Raw genomic sequence first — 17,070 nt, forward strand, 5'->3', positions numbered from 1 at the left:
ATATATTACTTAAAAACTTGTTTACTTTAAATGAATAAAGTACTCATTTACTTGTAAATTTTAAAAATAGAAATTAATCTACATATATATAAAATATTTATTCTTTTTCCTATTTGCATACAAATTAATTAAAATCTAAACTTTAAACTACATAAATATTTTTAAAATATATATCCATCAATAATTAGTTTAGAATAAAGTAAAATCTAAAAATTAGACACATATAGAATCTTTTTAATTTCTAGATACATGTTTTTCTAATTTATTTCTACAAACATGCAACTGATATTTCTATTATCCATTTTTTTCCATTCTAAAAAAATCTAGATGTAAATAGAATTTTTTTAGATGCATGCAATCTTTCTAATTTTTTCTACATACATATATTAACATTTCTATTTTATATTTTGTTTTTACATTATGGTTATTTCAATCAAAATATCTAGATGTAAATAGAATTCTTTTCAATAAATCTAGATGTATATAGAATTCTTTTAATTTTTTACATACATAAAATCTTTCTAATTTTTTTCTACATACATAAAAGAATAATTTCTATTTTCTATTTAAAAAAAAAAGCTATCATAAAGATTGATAAAAAAATTAATTGCATATGCATTCTTTAGTTTGTGCACTAAATGCACAAAATAAATTGTATAGATTAAAACTTCCTGTGCTGGGCACGGGAATATACAATAGAAATATCAGTTACCAAGAATATTCGGCCATAAGCAATCAAATCTTAAACTCTGCAAAAATTTTTGCAAGCAATCTTTGTTCTGTCTTCGGCTGAAAAGGAAAAAAAGAATTTCAGATCTGAGATTGTTTAGATTGCCCTATTTGATTCAAAAAGCCATGGAAGTCACCGCAATTACATCTCCAAGAGGCCTAATGTGCCTTGATTCAGTACCCACATGCTTATCTCCATGAAAAACTCTGCACAGGTCCTCCAGTGGCCTCAATTTCGGTCATATGAACAGAATTCTAAATCTAAATGAAATTAATTAAAATTGAAATATAAATCAAAGTAGAATATTATAACTAATTTTGAATTTCAATTTACTTCTACATCTAAATCTAAATGAAAATGTAAATAAAAAATAGAAATCTCACCTGCAAAAATGTTACTCCAAAACTTCAATTTACTCCTATTCAAAAACTCCAATCTAATCCTCCAATAACCTCCACCTCTTCCTTCCTGCAAAAACATAAAATGAAAATGAAATGAGGAGCCTTGGTTTTATAACTTCTGAGAGGCTCCTCATATCCCCCAACAGACGTCTCTTCACATTCCACGAATTTGTTTCAAATTCCCCCACTCCCCGCAAAAAAAAAACATGAATGTGCATGCAAAATTATATTTAACAAAAAAAAAAATCATATTGAAATTATTTCGCCCCTATTTTTTCGGGTCCTACTTTTTCGGACCCTACTTTTTCGAGCCTATTATTTCGGCCTCCATTTTGCTTCCTATTATTTCAGCCAGCTATTATTTCGAAAATTCTTTTTTAATATTTAATTTGAAAGTTTGTAACTACTCCCAATTTTTTTTTATTGACAAAGAATCTTGGCATATTCCCGTGCTGGGCATTTGTGCTGCCATTGTATAGAACGCCTCTCGGCGTAATTATTTCAGCCAGCTATTATTTCGAGAATTCTTTTTTAATATTTAATTTGAAAATTTGTAACTGCTCCCAATTCTTTTTTATTGACAAAGAATCTTGACATATTTCCGTGCTGGGCATTTGTGCTGCCATTGTATAAAACGCCTCTCGGCGTAATAAGAAATAATAATTAGACTAAAGCAACAGTCATTAAAAAAATTCTCATTCAACTTTTATTTAACCCCCTTACCATCACTAAGAACCTTCATTTCAAGTACTCTCAATTTGCCAGCCTTATCCAAAACCCTTCTTGATCCCCTGACTATCATTAAAAACTTTCATTTCAATCCCTGAAAAGAGTCAAACCCTCAATTTTTCATTTATGTGGCGTTGAATGCGACACGGTGCAGAAAATTTAATTCTGCCAGTTTCCTTCTTCCACCCACTATACACGAAAGAGAGTGCATGGTTAGCAATCAAGATTTCCAACAACCTACTGTAAGTTGCTTGAACTCAGTAAGGCCGCATTCATAATAATCAGTATAAATTAGACTAGTGCAATGCACTGAGGTCTAGTATCATGCCCTGAGGTCAGTTGCTGAGCACTTCAATGGCGGAATTTGCAGCAGCACGGTACGATGATGCCCTAAACTGGTCGAAAGCCGCAGATTTGCATAGAGGCAGCCATGTGAAGGAAGTGAAAAGCATGGTGGAAGAGTTCCATAGCATCGAGACAGTGTTTTTGGGAGGATCGAAACTGAATATAGCCCAGGTTGCTGCAATCGCTCGGAGGCCTCAGGTGAAGGTTGTGCTCGATGAGGAAATCGCCAAGAACAGAGTGGATGAAAGCTCGAATTGGGTGATCAATAATATCAGCAAAGGCACCGATACTTATGGAGTGACGACTGGATTTGGGGCTACTTCGCACCGAAGAACAGACCAGACATTCGAATTGCAGAAAGAATTGATCCGTTTCTTGAATGCTGGAGTGTTGGAAGGATCAGGAGTGAATTGCTTGTCTGGTTCTGCAACTAGGGCTGCCATGTTGGTGAGGACGAATACTCTGATGCAGGGTTACTCTGGTATCAGGTGGGAGATTCTGGATGCTCTAAAGAAGTTAATGAATGCCCACATTATGCCCAAGCTGCCTCTTCGGGGTACCATTACGGCGTCTGGAGATCTGGTGCCTCTTTCTTACATTGCGGGGATGCTTACTGGGAGGCCTAATTCTGTTGCTGTTGCGGAAGATGGGACTGAGATGAGTGCTGAGGAGGGCTTGAGATTGGCCGGGGTTTCGAATCCCTTTGAGCTCTATCCCAAGGAAGGGCTCGCCCTTGTCAATGGAACTGCGGTGGGAGCTGCAGTTGCTTGCACTGCTTGTTATGATGCTAATGTGTTGGTTGTTTTTGCAGAGGTTGCGTCTGCTATGTTTTGCGAGGTGATGCAGGTGAGAAAATTTTGAATGTCCTGCACTGCTCTGCTTAAACATGTTCGGTTCATCAGTTGGTCAATGGCAATTTGATCATTAATTTTTTAGTTCTTTTTCAAAAACTAATTTTTCTAGACTGAAATTATTTGAAATTTGAAACTAGCTATCCTACACTTTTTGTCATATAGAAATGAATGACCAAGAAAAAGCAGTGATTTTTTCTCTGGATTGTTTTCTGTTCTGTTCTTTTTTTAAATTTCCATCTCTAGGCGTCATATTTGGATGCGACAGCTGCACCCAAACTCCTTGAGGATAAGCATCAAAGTAGTAATCAAATTATAGTTCGTTAATTGAAATTCCCTTGCGCTAGCTCGGACTGTTGCCGCTGTGTTCTTTAGCATCTTGGTCTTTTTATGCTTTGGGTTTTTTCAATCTCAGCTTCACTTGTTCTTATGCTGCTGTATGGATTATTATATATCACAATAATAAACAAATCTGACGTGTTTTTATGTTTTTAGATTTGGCTGTGTGAATATTTGTTCATCAACATTTGAGATCACACTCCATTCAATTCGATTGTGTGAATATTTGTTCATTAACATTTGAGATCACACTCCATTCAATTCGATTGTGTGAATATTTTTTCATCAACATTTCTGATCACACTCCATGATCTATAATCATAATTAAAAATATATATATATAATAAAACAAATTCATAAGAACCACTAGAATTCAGAAACCACATAAAAACTATATCTTTGTATTTTGTTTTGAGTTATTTGTACCGTAGAAACTTTCAAAGTCCATCTTAAGTCACAGTGGTGTACTTACCGTTGAGTTCTCTGTTGATACACTGTTTGCAAAATAGTTATTTGATATCCATAATTCCTTTGAGCTCTCCAGGGTTGCTGCTGCTGTGCTCTTTAGCTAGCAAGTCTATTATGGTCTGAAATTTATTGATTCAAAAATCAGCTCCAGTCACGCTTATCCTGAATTATGGATTATTTTTCACAACACCCCATTACATCTCTGTGTTTTCGATTGAGTTATTATTATTAACTTACTTGTGCCTTAGAGACCTCCAGAATCCATCTCGAGTCACACTTTTGTGCTCGTCACTGAGCTCCTTGTTACACGGCTTGCAAAATAATTATGCCATTGAGGTTTCCACCAGTTCAAGTCTGATACCATGTACTATCCATTGAGCAACTCAGTCCCCGTCAGTGCACTGGTGTGCACCTCTGTTCAAACAAGTTCTCTTGATAAAGAGACTTGTGCTTACCAGTGAGATACTAGTTATTCTCATGGTGCATTAATGACCCATACCATATTTTACCGTAGTCCCTGAATTTACATTTGGGCGAAACTCATATGCTATTGCTGCCTTCATATTAAACTAATGGCACTTACCATTATCTATGGACTTCATTTCTCTCAGGAAGCCATAATCGACTGCACTGATCTCATATTATATCTATGGTGATTCTAGTATCCTATTACACTCAAGGTGCCTCTGATGTTCTATCCACCAGTCTCATATTGAATTTATGGTGCATCCACTAAAATTCTTTCATATTTCTTAAATTTCCTTTATATTACACTTAATAAGGTGCTTCCCATAAATATTCAGTCCCTTTATATTAGACTTGGCAATACCCTCCCAATCATGAGGATTAAACATTAAAATTTATTAGATCTAATCATCATATAAATAATCAATTTATAGTATTTAATTATATCAAATTTTCGTAACTAATAATATCAATTGATATTAATTTAAATATAGATAATGTAACTTTTTAAACAACATTTCAGAGTAATTCATTATCTATCATCATACCATGATAAAAAAGAATTGAAATAAAAAATAAAAATCTCTCACTTCTCTCTTATCTCACAATAGGGGAGAGAACCGGATACTTGAGCACCCTAACTTCACGCTTTTCAAAATTCTATGTGAAAATTTCAAATCAGTACAATTTTTTTACAGCAGTTTACTTGGCAAGTCCCCTACTTATAACTGAGGTTTCAAAGCCACATCATCAAATATGATGCCACATCAGCATGCTTTTTGCCAAGTTGTCCAAACTGGCTCAAATAAAAAGTGAGACCATTGATCACGCAAAAAGGGTACCCATAGTTGCATAGTTGATGTGGCATCACATCATTGGTTACTTTTTGAAACAAAGGGTACATTTTCATTCAATTTTGTGTAATCATCAATGTACTGACAACTTTAAAATCACAAGTATTGGTACAATTTTATCAAAAAAATTGGGCATTAAGTCAGTCAGTGTAGGTATCAAATGACCAATTCCTCTCACAACCATTGAAACCCGTTCAAGCACTGGGTCCTCCCCCCTAGATCACAGATCACATATTCTCTAGAATCAAATTAGAAACAATAGCAATTTAATTATTTTCCTTGTGCGTAAAACATTCTTTTAATTCTATTAAAACTCTTTCAGATATCATGTGTCCTGTTTATTTGATTAAAACTGATCATTTCATTTCATAATCTGTTTTATACCCTATTTATTATATTATATAAAAGACCTCTACCCCTGACCTGACAAGAACTATAACTGTACCCTGAACTCCGTCCTAATCTTCAATTTAGTCAATGTTCTATCACTTTTCGTTGCCCTCCTGCCAAAAAAAATTTGAGTAGACTTTCCCTTACCACAAGAGCGAGACGGATCCCTGAACAAAACAAATGCAAAAGTAGAACAATTTCAGCAGATTTTCGTTTTGGATCATGAGGGATGAAAAAAACAGTAGTTTGAAATGCTAATATGGAATTTATGACAGGGAAAACCAGAGTTCACGGATCCATTGACCCACAGGCTGAAGCACCATCCAGGTCAAATGGAAGCCGCGGCAGTGATGGAGTGGCTGTTGGAGGGGAGCTCCTACATGAAATCCGCAGCAAAGGTGCACGAAACAGACCCATTAAAGAAGCCCAAACAGGACCGCTACGCTCTGCGAACATCCCCGCAGTGGCTGGGCCCCCAAATCGAAGTAATCCGCATGGCAACGCAAGCAATAACCAGAGAAATCAATTCTGTCAACGACAATCCCCTCATTGACGTCGCAAGAGACAAAGCCCTGCACGGCGGCAACTTCCAGGGCACACCGATCGGCGTCTCCATGGACAATCTTCGCCTGGCGGTGGCCGCCATTGCCAAGCTAATGTTCGCCCAATTCTCAGAGCTGGTAAACGATTACTACAATAATGGCCTGCCGTCCAATCTTTCCGGCGGGGAAAACCCTAGCCTGGACTACGGCCTCAAAGGAGCAGAGATCGCCATGGCTTCATACACTTCCGAAATCCAGTACCTTGCAAACCCTGTAACAAGCCATGTCCAAAGCGCAGAGCAGCACAACCAGGATGTAAATTCCCTGGGACTGATCTCCGCCAGAAAAACTTCAGAAGCCATTGAAATTCTCAATCTCATTGTGTCCACATACCTTGTTGCCCTATGCCAAGCCGTTGATCTTCGCCATCTGGAAGAAAACTTCCATGGCGGCGTAAAACAGGGGGTTCTTCAGGCAGCGAGAATAACCCTAAATTCTACACCAGAGGGTTTGTTATTACCTACCAGGTTCTGTGAAAAGAAGCTACTGCAGGTCGTTGACAGGCTCCCTGTTTTCACCTACATAGAAGATCCTGCCGGCCCGTCTTCTCCATTAATGCAGCATCTTCGCCAGGTGCTCGTTGATCATGCCCTCAAAGCACCAGACGAAACTAGGGTTTTCCCAATAGTTAACACAATTTCTCTGTTTGAACAAGAGCTCAGCAGAAAGCTCACCGTTGAGGTTCCCCTGATACGCCAGAAATTCGAAGCGGGGTACTTCGAAGCTGTTAACCAAATAGAGAGATGCAGAACTTATCCTCTGTATAAATTTGTGCGGGAGGAGCTCGCAACGAGATTGTTGTGCGGCCCAACGGGGGGAACTCCTGGAGAGGATATAGAAAAAGTATTTGTGGCGATCGGAGAAGGGGAGCTGGAGAAATGTGTGGTGCAATGCTTGGATGGATGGAATGAATCGCCAGGCTCTTTTGTTCAACAAAACAAGGGCAATCGTGTTTGTGAAGTAGTGAAATCTGGCCATGCTTGCGGATGGAGCTGGGCTCACCAGATTGAAGGGCAGCTTCAGCAGATTAATGGAGGGAAGGGCTACTGGCTTCTCTCTATCATTTGATTTCTCTGCTTTCTCATTGTGCCTCTGCACTTGTTCATTGCACTGGTTTAGGCAGAGTATTTGGTATGTTAGATTGTTACGTAACAGCGAATGGAGGAATGAATAAATGGTTGTAAGTACCGGTCCTTGGAAGTTAATGGGATTTGGGGAAAGACAGCCAATATATAAGCATCTGAAGTTTCAACTAAATGTCCATACTAGCCATTACCCTCTAACAAAGTGTGCTGATTATGTATGGGGATAAATGTTGATCAAACAAATGACAATCTTTAAAAAAATTATTTAATCAAAATATATTATTATAATTATAAATCTTAGTTCAAATTTATACAAATCGAAATGAATTATGTAGTCTCCAAATGATATATTGTAAAATGCATGAAAAAAAAATGTGTTTATTTTGCAAGTGTGATGGACAAACCTGAATCTTCTCATAAAAGCATAATGACTAGCACTTACACCAGAAGGAGGTGCAAGGGATAAGCCGATAGATATTATTAAAAAGGTAAATTGAAGATATTGTATAATTCAAAGAAATATTTATATTTGATAACATAGGATTAAGTTTTTAATATTAAAAAGGTAAAATTGTAAAGATTGTTTAATTCAAAGAAGGATTTAAAATTGATAGCATAGCATTAAGTTTTTATATAGAAAGAAGCATATAAACACGAAAAACTGTGTAAATTGTACACTTGATATTTTTTTTAATGTATGACCCTCCAATTCAAGAGTTGGTATGAAATGTACAATTTATACTATAATTTCTTTTGTCCGAAAAAAATAAAAATAATCGGAGTCATATTCATGATTAGCAAGAAAAAACATGTATATAAAAAAAAACTATATTAATTAATATATACAGACGACAAATTGTGTAAATTGTACAGTTTAATATATTATTTAATGTAAGACCCTCCAATTCAAGAGTTGGTATGAAGTGTACAATTTATGAAATAATTTCTCTTGTTCAATAAAAATAAAATAATTGGAGTCATATTCATGGCTAGCAAGGAAAAACCTGTATGTTAAAAAAACGAAGAGATTAATTAATAACAGGGTGTACATACGAATTAGTTGTATAAAAATAAAAAACTAGTCATATAGTAAAAGCATTAAATATGTAACTTGACATACTTCAAATCGTTTTCATCTTTTTTTTGTGGATGAACATCTTCTTTGAATTCAATTGATGTCAATCTATAGATAAAAGAATTGGATTACTTTAGAAGAGAAAAAAGAAACCAATAAATGAAAAAAGGGAAGAATTTTAGAATGTTAACATTACCATTTTTTGTAGAAGTTTGTATGTGATATTAAGTGCAAACATGCTTCTTTCTTTCTAATAATATTGTATGGGTTTTTGTGCATCTTGCAAAAGTGTTCAAAAGAGAAGGAAGGCTCTATATACGAAGTCCTTCGATGGATTTGACTTTGGAGATTGCTGTGAAGGTGAGGCCCTATCTTTCAGTTCTACCTATATCAATTGTAGCTTTGTCTAGGGTAAGGCCTTTTGATTTGTGTATAGTGATAGCCTAGGCTCTGGCGAGGGGTATTTGTGTACAACTGCCTTAGGAAATGGGTTGTATTGGAATGGTTTTTGGGTTTTTAAGATCCCATGGTGGACCTGTATAGCTATTGAACTCTACCATAACATAGGAAGTCAACAAAGGAGGTTTACAACCCATTGCATACACTATGTTTTTTTAACCTCTCCAAGAGATCCATTCACAAGTCCAGCATCAATCCAAAGGTTTGTTGTAAGCATAACACGTTGGAGTTTACATAATAAGACTTATTTAGGTAGTTGGTCAGATCATCAACAAATTCTTCAAGCCTACGATGTGCATTCATCGTAGTACAAAGTGCAATCAAGATATTTAGGTCTTTGAGCATTTTTTTTTTGTTGTGGAGTGAAACTTGCTCATTAGTAGCAAACAAATGTGTTGCTTGGTCAAACTCAAGTTGTTCATTTGGTGTGAGGTTCTTGTTTGTACAAGACATTAACAACTCCCAGTCATGTAATGTTGGTTCTGTGTTACATATGTTTTGTAGTGCTCGGCAGAATTGTATTTGAAGTGGATCATCACCTATTTGTCTAAACATCATTTGTAATGTTACAATTGTATTAAAATTGTGCCACATTTTCTTGGCATTGGTTTGAGATGCATAGATAGGTTTATCCATAACAGGTGGAAGTTGGGCTAGGTCTCCTACAAGAATCATTGACATCCCACCATAGCAAAAGTGTTGTTTTTGGGGTATAGCTTCATGTAGTTTGGAATCGATTTTTAGCAGTAGTTTGGGACCTATGAAGCTCATCTCATCTATTAAAATATATTTAATATTTTTCATGTATTCTTGATATTTTGTCAATGATTGTCCTTGTAGTGATTTCATTTCTCGAATTGGAATTTTGAGGGCTGCATGTATGGTAGATGTGTGGATATTGAAAGTTGCAATGCCTGTTGGTGCAAGAACAAGGAGTGGGTTTATTGTGTTGAGAATTGAATCATGTAGTGCATTTCTTATGCAACTAATAAGGAACTGATCCAACCATCTTGCTTCTATGTATAAATTGAATGGCATGGTCATGCAAATTTGAAGGAACATTGTGTTCTTCCCATGGGTGGTTGTTGTCAAATTCACGTTTGCCCGAAATGCCAAGATCATTTAAGTTATAACCATGGGCAAGGCCTAATTAAGACAAAAATTTCCACTCATTATATTGCAGTGAATCATGCCTATCAATCTCACCATCTGATTCATTATCCTCTTCCAAGACATCTTCAACCTAACTAGTCCACTCGACACGCCAAACATTATACAATTCTATATTCAATTGATTCCAATGTCTAATGATATCTTCTTTATTCAAGCCTATATCTACACGAATCTGACGAAAGTGTTTGTAGAGGAGGAGTTCACTCCAACAGAAGGATTCAAAATGTTCAGAGTCTTCTTTTGGAATAGCAAAAAAATTTGGGAATACTTGTACTATTGCTAGTTCTTTTCATAATCACCATTTGTCTCATTTTCGAGATGCAGCACATGTGTAGGATCTTGCTGATTCAAATAGTGTAAGTAGTTCTAGGTCAGATGGACATTCCATGTAGGCTTGTATGTAGCTAGATTCTATTCTACTACCATCAATTTTTTGTTTAAGATGGTGCAACACTTTTCTCCCCACATTCAAAGACATAAACTAGTGATTGCAATTAACAAGAGGTAATTTTTGAAGCATATGACATGTTTCTTGTGAACTAATGTAGACCTCTCTCGGCAACAAGCTTAGCCATAAACTTTTGGTATGCTCTAACAATGTTGTCATCTGGTTTTGAATCAAAACAAATTCTTCCCAACATCTGAACATAGTTTTTAGATTTTTTTTCAGCTTTTGAGGCATATTTGGCAATGTACTTGAGAACCAAAGCTCAAGATCTAATAGGTTGGCAATCTATATTTGCTCTCCATATTGCTAGCATCTGAGGGTTATGGATATTCAACCTATCATCATTTCTAGTTGGTTCAAAGGATGTGTGTCTAGATTTGTCACAATGTAATGATGATTGTTCACATTCTTTCCATGGAGCTTTGTACCTAGAGTGCACGTTATTACCTTTCTTACATAGGCATGTCCTCTCAATACATCTAGTGTACCTTTGCACATGATTAACCATCTCTTCATAATCAAAAAAAGGATCAATTAAAGTTATTTCAGTTGTATTTAGAAGGCATGGATCATCTATTGGAGCTTTATGTTGCATGTTGTCTATATTAGATTTTGAGCAAGCGTTCATAGCTGTGACATATTTTTCAAAGATTTTTTTGCTTATTCTACTGCGATAGGGTCATCCCAATCAAGGGAGTCCATATTTGGGGAATTCTTCACCCAAATGACACCATGTATGTGTGCAGACCCTCTTCCTTGCCATTCTGAGCGATACCAATAATTAGTTGCCCCCATGAGCTTCTCAATCATCTCTTCATGAAAAATTGTGAATCATTGGTGTAGATATAGTGACATATGAAGGTTTCTAATCACATTTTCAATGCATTGTTTGTTGGAAAGAAATGAAGATGTGATATTTGGGGAAAGAACACTGTGCAAATCATGTCATTTAGTGTTTGTCACACTCAATGTAAAGAAAAATGTTGGGGAACCTATTTGGGTAATCAAACTTGTCAACTTTGTGCGACGTGTATTCCAAAATGCTCTTGTTCCTCATAAAGTAAACCCAAAGTGCATAATTTCTTCTGCTAGTTGATTATCAGGTAGGCTAGTTAAGTGGGAGCGAAAGTCTTCGATGGTGGCTACCAGTGTATTGTCTTCAACTTTTCGTTTCATAAAAATAGTTGCAGTAGATTGGCTATGATGACACATCATAAGATTCAAGAGGAAGTACATAAAGTGTGGATGTTGGCCAAACCTATTATCATGAAAATGCATAAGATGCACTACATATTCATGTATTTTAACTTCTCTAGCTCGAGGTTGCATGGGTAGTGCAGTACTGTTTGGGAAAAGAGTGGGAAAGGCCATGTCAAAATAAACCCTTAGTAGTGTACTCATTAATGGGGCCTGAACTTATGGGTGGCCAAGCTGCCATGTCAACTAGCTCTTGTTCTATTTGTAAAGAATCTTTAATGATTTGTAGTTGACAACATTTTTTCAGTAGGCTCATCATAAATGATGTTGAATATTGGGAGTCACCTTCTACATCACATGGTGGGTTTTCAAGTGGATCATTGATTGAAGTTATGTTTTCACTACAATCATCAATTGTATGAAGCATTTCTGAAATATCTGTGTTGCAAGAAGGGAGCAGTGATAATGTGAAATCATTAATTTCAACATCCTTGTAGTAAGCGTCAAATTTGATCTTCTATGAGAGTGCATTGTGAACATGGCTTCTACTAACGTAGCAATCATAATACTTCCCACTTGTATTTAGTCTTTGAACGATTAAGACATCTAGTTGATCAATTTTACATGGTAAATACTTTGTAATTGTTTGTATATCTTGGGGGAAGCTTATTGTGTGGCCACTATATTTGTATTGTCCACCATGAGCATGGGTTACTTGCAAGATCAAAGTAACATGTGCAATAAGCATCTCTTCTACTTGGGTAAGAACCGTCAGCACAGTTGGTTGGACAGAGGGGTCCATGTTGGCTGTTGAGAACCAATGGATTCCTCTCTTAGAAAAACATCTCTTACGAGTTATAACATTGTTCGATTGACATACATTCATACCATGGTAGGATTCCTTATAGGTAGTACATGTTTCTAATTTTGATAGGGCATCTATCCTAGTTCTAAATTTGTGGCTTGCATCTATATATTGAGATGACAATTGGAAGTCCATGTGGGTCGTTGATTTATGGCTATGAGAGCTATGTCCAACAAGATCTAGAAAAGTATCCATAAAAGGTGGTGGAGTAGGGAATGACGTAGAACCATGGAGGTGGCAGTGTACTGACTAGTTTGGTGTTAGTTGTAAATTTTGGTAGCATTGGATGCAACAACGTACTCTAATTGCATCTCTATGGCGAGCATAATACAAGCAACTTCTCTTGTGTGATTTTAGATCAACACTACTATTGTGGATGGGTTGATTGTCTTGATCATGTACAATGGGAGCCATTTCCTAAATTGTACAAAAAGATGAGAAACACATGTCCATTACCATTATACAATGAAAAAGAAAAGAAGCACATAATGATGTTACAATACTATAATAAGAATATCTATCATTCATTATGAGTTGTAGAGGTAGAGAAATCAACTAATTTGTAGACTAAGAGTAGTAGTTCCAAAATATATCATTTTTCTAGAAATGTTAAATTACCAAGAGTAAAGGGTTGATTATTGTTTGGGAGCCATTTCTTGAATTGTACAATAAGATAAAAATGTGTTTCTATTACCATTATAAAATGAAAAAGAAAAGAAGTGCAATGATGTTACAATAGTATAATAGGAATATAAATATTCGTTGTGAGTTGTATAGGTAGAGAAATCAACTAAGTTGAATACTAAGATTAGTAGTTCCAAAATATGTTATTTTTTTAGAATGTTAAATTACCAAGAATAAATGGTTGATAATTGTTTCATAATGTAATTGGTATGAACAAATATAAGATATATTAGAGAGTAATATCCAAGTTTGAAAGCATAAATAAAACATATAGTGCATGTATAACACAGTACACAATTATTTTGATGAATAATAATATGTCTTAAAATGCCACACAAGATATATATAATCCATAAAAAAGAACTATAACTTCAATTTATCATAAGGGTAAAAGGAAAGTTTTGAAGGGGTCTTGAAACCCTATTGACGAGTAGACATTAATGGGATGGTATTAAACACAAATAGGGAAGGTGTGAAGGGTACAAAGTTGATATTTAAGTAATAATAGACAAAGGGGTGATTCACATACAATGTACTCAATAAAAAAGTATCGTCTTCATGTATGGATCAAAGTCTACTAGAATGTTATCCTTAATGTTTGTTGCATTCCCTATTCAGTGGCAGCTAAATTGACAAGTGGAAGCTCATTGAAGAGAAAGGTGCTCTCATTTATGAAATCCAACTTAGCAACTTCTACAATTGTTATTTTGAGATGTAATTCATCATTATATGCTTCCATTTTACTTGTAACTGTAAAGAGTGACTGATTATAATGTGCATATCGAAACATCACCTCTACACAATCAGGTTTAGTATTGTTGAATTGTAGCATATAAAGTTCTTTTGCAGGCATACCAAGGAGTTTAATTGCAATCTCAGCAAAAGCAGTTGCCCACATTGCTCTAGTATGGTCTTCGAGCTTCAGCTGAAGTACATATCTATAATCACAACTATGGATCAAAGTTTGCTAGAATGTTATCCTTAATGTTTGTTGCATTCCCTATTCAATGGCAGCTAAATTGAGGAGTGGAAGCTCATTGAAGAGAAAGGTGCTCTCATTTATGAAATCCAACTTAGCAACTTCTACAATTGTTATTTTCAGACATAATTCATCATTATATGTTTCTATTTTACTTGTAACTGTAAAGAGTGACTGATTGTAATGTGCATATTGAAACACGGCCTCTGCACAATCAGGTTCAGTATTGTTGAATTGTAGCATATAAAGTTCTTTTGCAGGCATGCCAAGGAGTTTAATTGCAATCTCATCAAAAGAAGTTGCCCACATTTCTCTAGTATTGTCTTCGAGCTTCACCTAAAGTACATATCTATAATCACAACTTGAAAAGGTGGTGAGACACTTTGGACAATACCATTTACAATTACTCTCTTGTTCGACTCTTTTCTTACATTGTTTACTTGATATGACAAGGGGCAAGCTGAATAACAAAATGTTTTTGTCATGATAAAAACAATGTTTGCTTTAAGAATGCATAGGAGAGGTTTTGAGGAATCTGGAGTTTCATCTTCAATGGCAGTAAAAGTTTTTCATGCTTAAAGTGCAGGAAGATCTAGTAGGGTGGGTATTGGTACAAGACAAGTATGTCCATGTTGGGCAAACCAAGCATGTAGTTGCATGGCTTCATCAATATCAGGGTTTATAAGTCACCGGGAAGTGGCAAGTGTGCTTACGACCCTACCATTATATTTTGACATACGTCCATTTTTTACAATGAGTACAATTGACTTTTGTAGATGGTACATTTCCTGTAGTTGTGCACCTTTCATAGCTTCTTATCCCACAAAGTGACATTGATAGTGGAAGAAGAAGCATCAATCATCTTGATACTCCTTTGGACAACCTCAATTGCATCACATCTTGTAATCGTAGGGGCTGGATCCACACAAATGACAATTCCAATGATATCAATTGAAGAATTGATATTTGTATTCATAATCTCTAAAATGGGTGTAAAAGTGAATTGAAGTGTTGGAATCAAGAGGTCATCATCACATAGAGAAAGTATTGAATCTTCCTTTAATGTGATTTCAAAATCACTATTCAACTTATTATAGAACTTGTTGGAAGATTTTATGGTACCACCTAACAATGTGTTGACACTCCCAATTTGGACTTTCTCAAAGTGGAGGTCAGCAACATCATTGAAGCAAGTTATACAAACTTTAGTCTTTCCAGTATCAATAATGTCAAAACTGAACATATGACCATGCCCATTCTTTGAGTTGAATTGGTAGTTTTCTTTTTTCATAGTCACACGACCTTTTATAGTCCATAATGTTTGATATGGGTTCAAACTTTTAAATGGAGTAATTGTTGAAGTGCGATGTTTCTTTCATAGAGATGCATCAAGGCCAAACATCAATTTAGAAAGAGTCATATGTGATGAAGTGCCAATGTGTCCAACATTTTTGCTCGTGCTCAGTGGACTAACAAAATAATCATTTACAATTTTCTCTGGTTCTTCGAATAAGAAGCTGGGAACACTAATGATATCATGTTCTATGCATAGAACCTCTAAGTTGGAGATTACAATCCACATAAACAAGTAGGTAAAATAATAATATTAGTAAGGTTACATAATTTCATAACAAAACAAGAAGGGATTCTTTGAATAGAATCTTAGTACATGTCGAGTTACCTTGACTCACAAATGGTAGGTGACATGTATTATAGAACCCTTTTGCATCTTATCTGAACTGATAAGACATTAAATTTCCTTGGCAAGGTTTCTTTTTGAAGGTGAAGGTCATCAAAGAGCTCTAACTTGTATCTAATTGTTGATTGAGTTCCTTTTCCAAATGGTGCAATGGAAAAGACTTGGAGATGTGGTTGCACATGTAGGTTCTCATTGTTCATAAGTTTGATTGCATCTTCAATAAGAGATTGAGACATATTTTGGGGAGATTGAATTTTCCCTATAAATTGAGACAAACGATTATCATATTACATTTAGAAATACAAACATAGTAATCATAAAAAAGTTAAATTTAGAGAACTATGTGTTTGTCATTGTTTTAATATCCCAATTTATATAATTAGAGTTGGATGCAATCAGTAGATACTATGGTACCAGTTTGCACAAAGAATCTAGTGGTCACAATAGAATAAGAGTGGTTGTGGGTCATTTTGTTATGGTTGAATGCATGTCTATATACTAATCTTAATAGTATTAAGCATGAGCAGTTTGAAACCAAAACATGTATGCAAGGAAACATAATAGAGGTAAGAGGGCATACCAAGGATATATGCAATCTAGAATTAGTGTCTTGAAGTGCACGTTTAGTGATGCTAAGTCTTCACCTGGACAAGAAGTAATGTTTCCAACAAATGGTTAGTGTGATAGAAAAGTACATAGTTTGGAATATGGTAGTAACCTTGTTATTGGTGTTAGCATAAAAAAACTTCCAAGGCCGCAAGATAAATTTGTTTGTTAAAGTGATAGTTTTAATAACATATACTAACATTAGTTTGAAACCAAAACATGTACATGAGGAAAATGTATAGAGATAGGATGACATACAAGGAAAGTAGAAGCCATAATTTCTTTGGTGAAGCACAAATATGTCAATTAAAGTGTGGGAATAGATTCAAAAAATGTCCAAATTTGTAGTATAATGTATTATATGAAGAAATTAAATGTAGACCATAAGCAAAGATAGGATTAGATGAACACATTTGTTACTAGTGAAAAGGTACCATATATGTACGAATATGTGCAATGCATACAAATGATAAAAATAAATGTTAGGACAAGTTTAGATTAAAGTTAGGGTAACAATTGAAATTTGTACAAAAAATAATAGAAAAAGCATATACATATAGTTACGAGTGTCCAAAGATGCATACATACGTGTTATGTTGAATATGGTATACAAGATTATGTTATGA

The 17,070-nt window shown here is 35.2% G+C and overlaps 1 protein-coding gene across 1 annotated transcript; it reads left to right on the top strand.

The window, feature by feature from the left end:
• Positions 1–972: 972 nt before the first annotated feature.
• LOC149571428 (phenylalanine ammonia-lyase 2-like) lies at positions 973–7,554 on the top strand. The gene is made up of 2 exons (XM_089812947.1): positions 973–3,051; positions 5,848–7,554. Exons 1-2 carry the CDS (start codon positions 2,215–2,217, stop codon positions 7,240–7,242), a joined length of 2,232 nt encoding a protein of 743 aa, XP_089669073.1. The 5' UTR covers positions 973–2,214; the 3' UTR covers positions 7,243–7,554.
• The last annotated feature ends 9,516 nt before the right edge of the window (positions 7,555–17,070 follow it).

The sequence above is a fragment of the Cupressus sempervirens genome, chromosome 2, assembly GCF_028749045.1.
Source record: "Cupressus sempervirens isolate cs-2001-9-10 chromosome 2, ASM2874904v1, whole genome shotgun sequence".
NCBI classification, from domain to species: Eukaryota; Viridiplantae; Streptophyta; class Pinopsida; order Cupressales; family Cupressaceae; genus Cupressus; species Cupressus sempervirens.

Bases quoted from the DNA above. Each gene is read 5' to 3' on its own strand.
- LOC149571428 (XM_089812947.1), top strand. From the start codon at position 2,215: ATGGCGGAATTTGCAGCAGCACGGTACGATGATGCCCTAAACTGGTCG. The intron at 3,052-5,847 runs GTGAGAAAATTT...AATTTATGACAG, and splicing joins TGTTTTGCGAGGTGATGCAG to GGAAAACCAGAGTTCACGGA.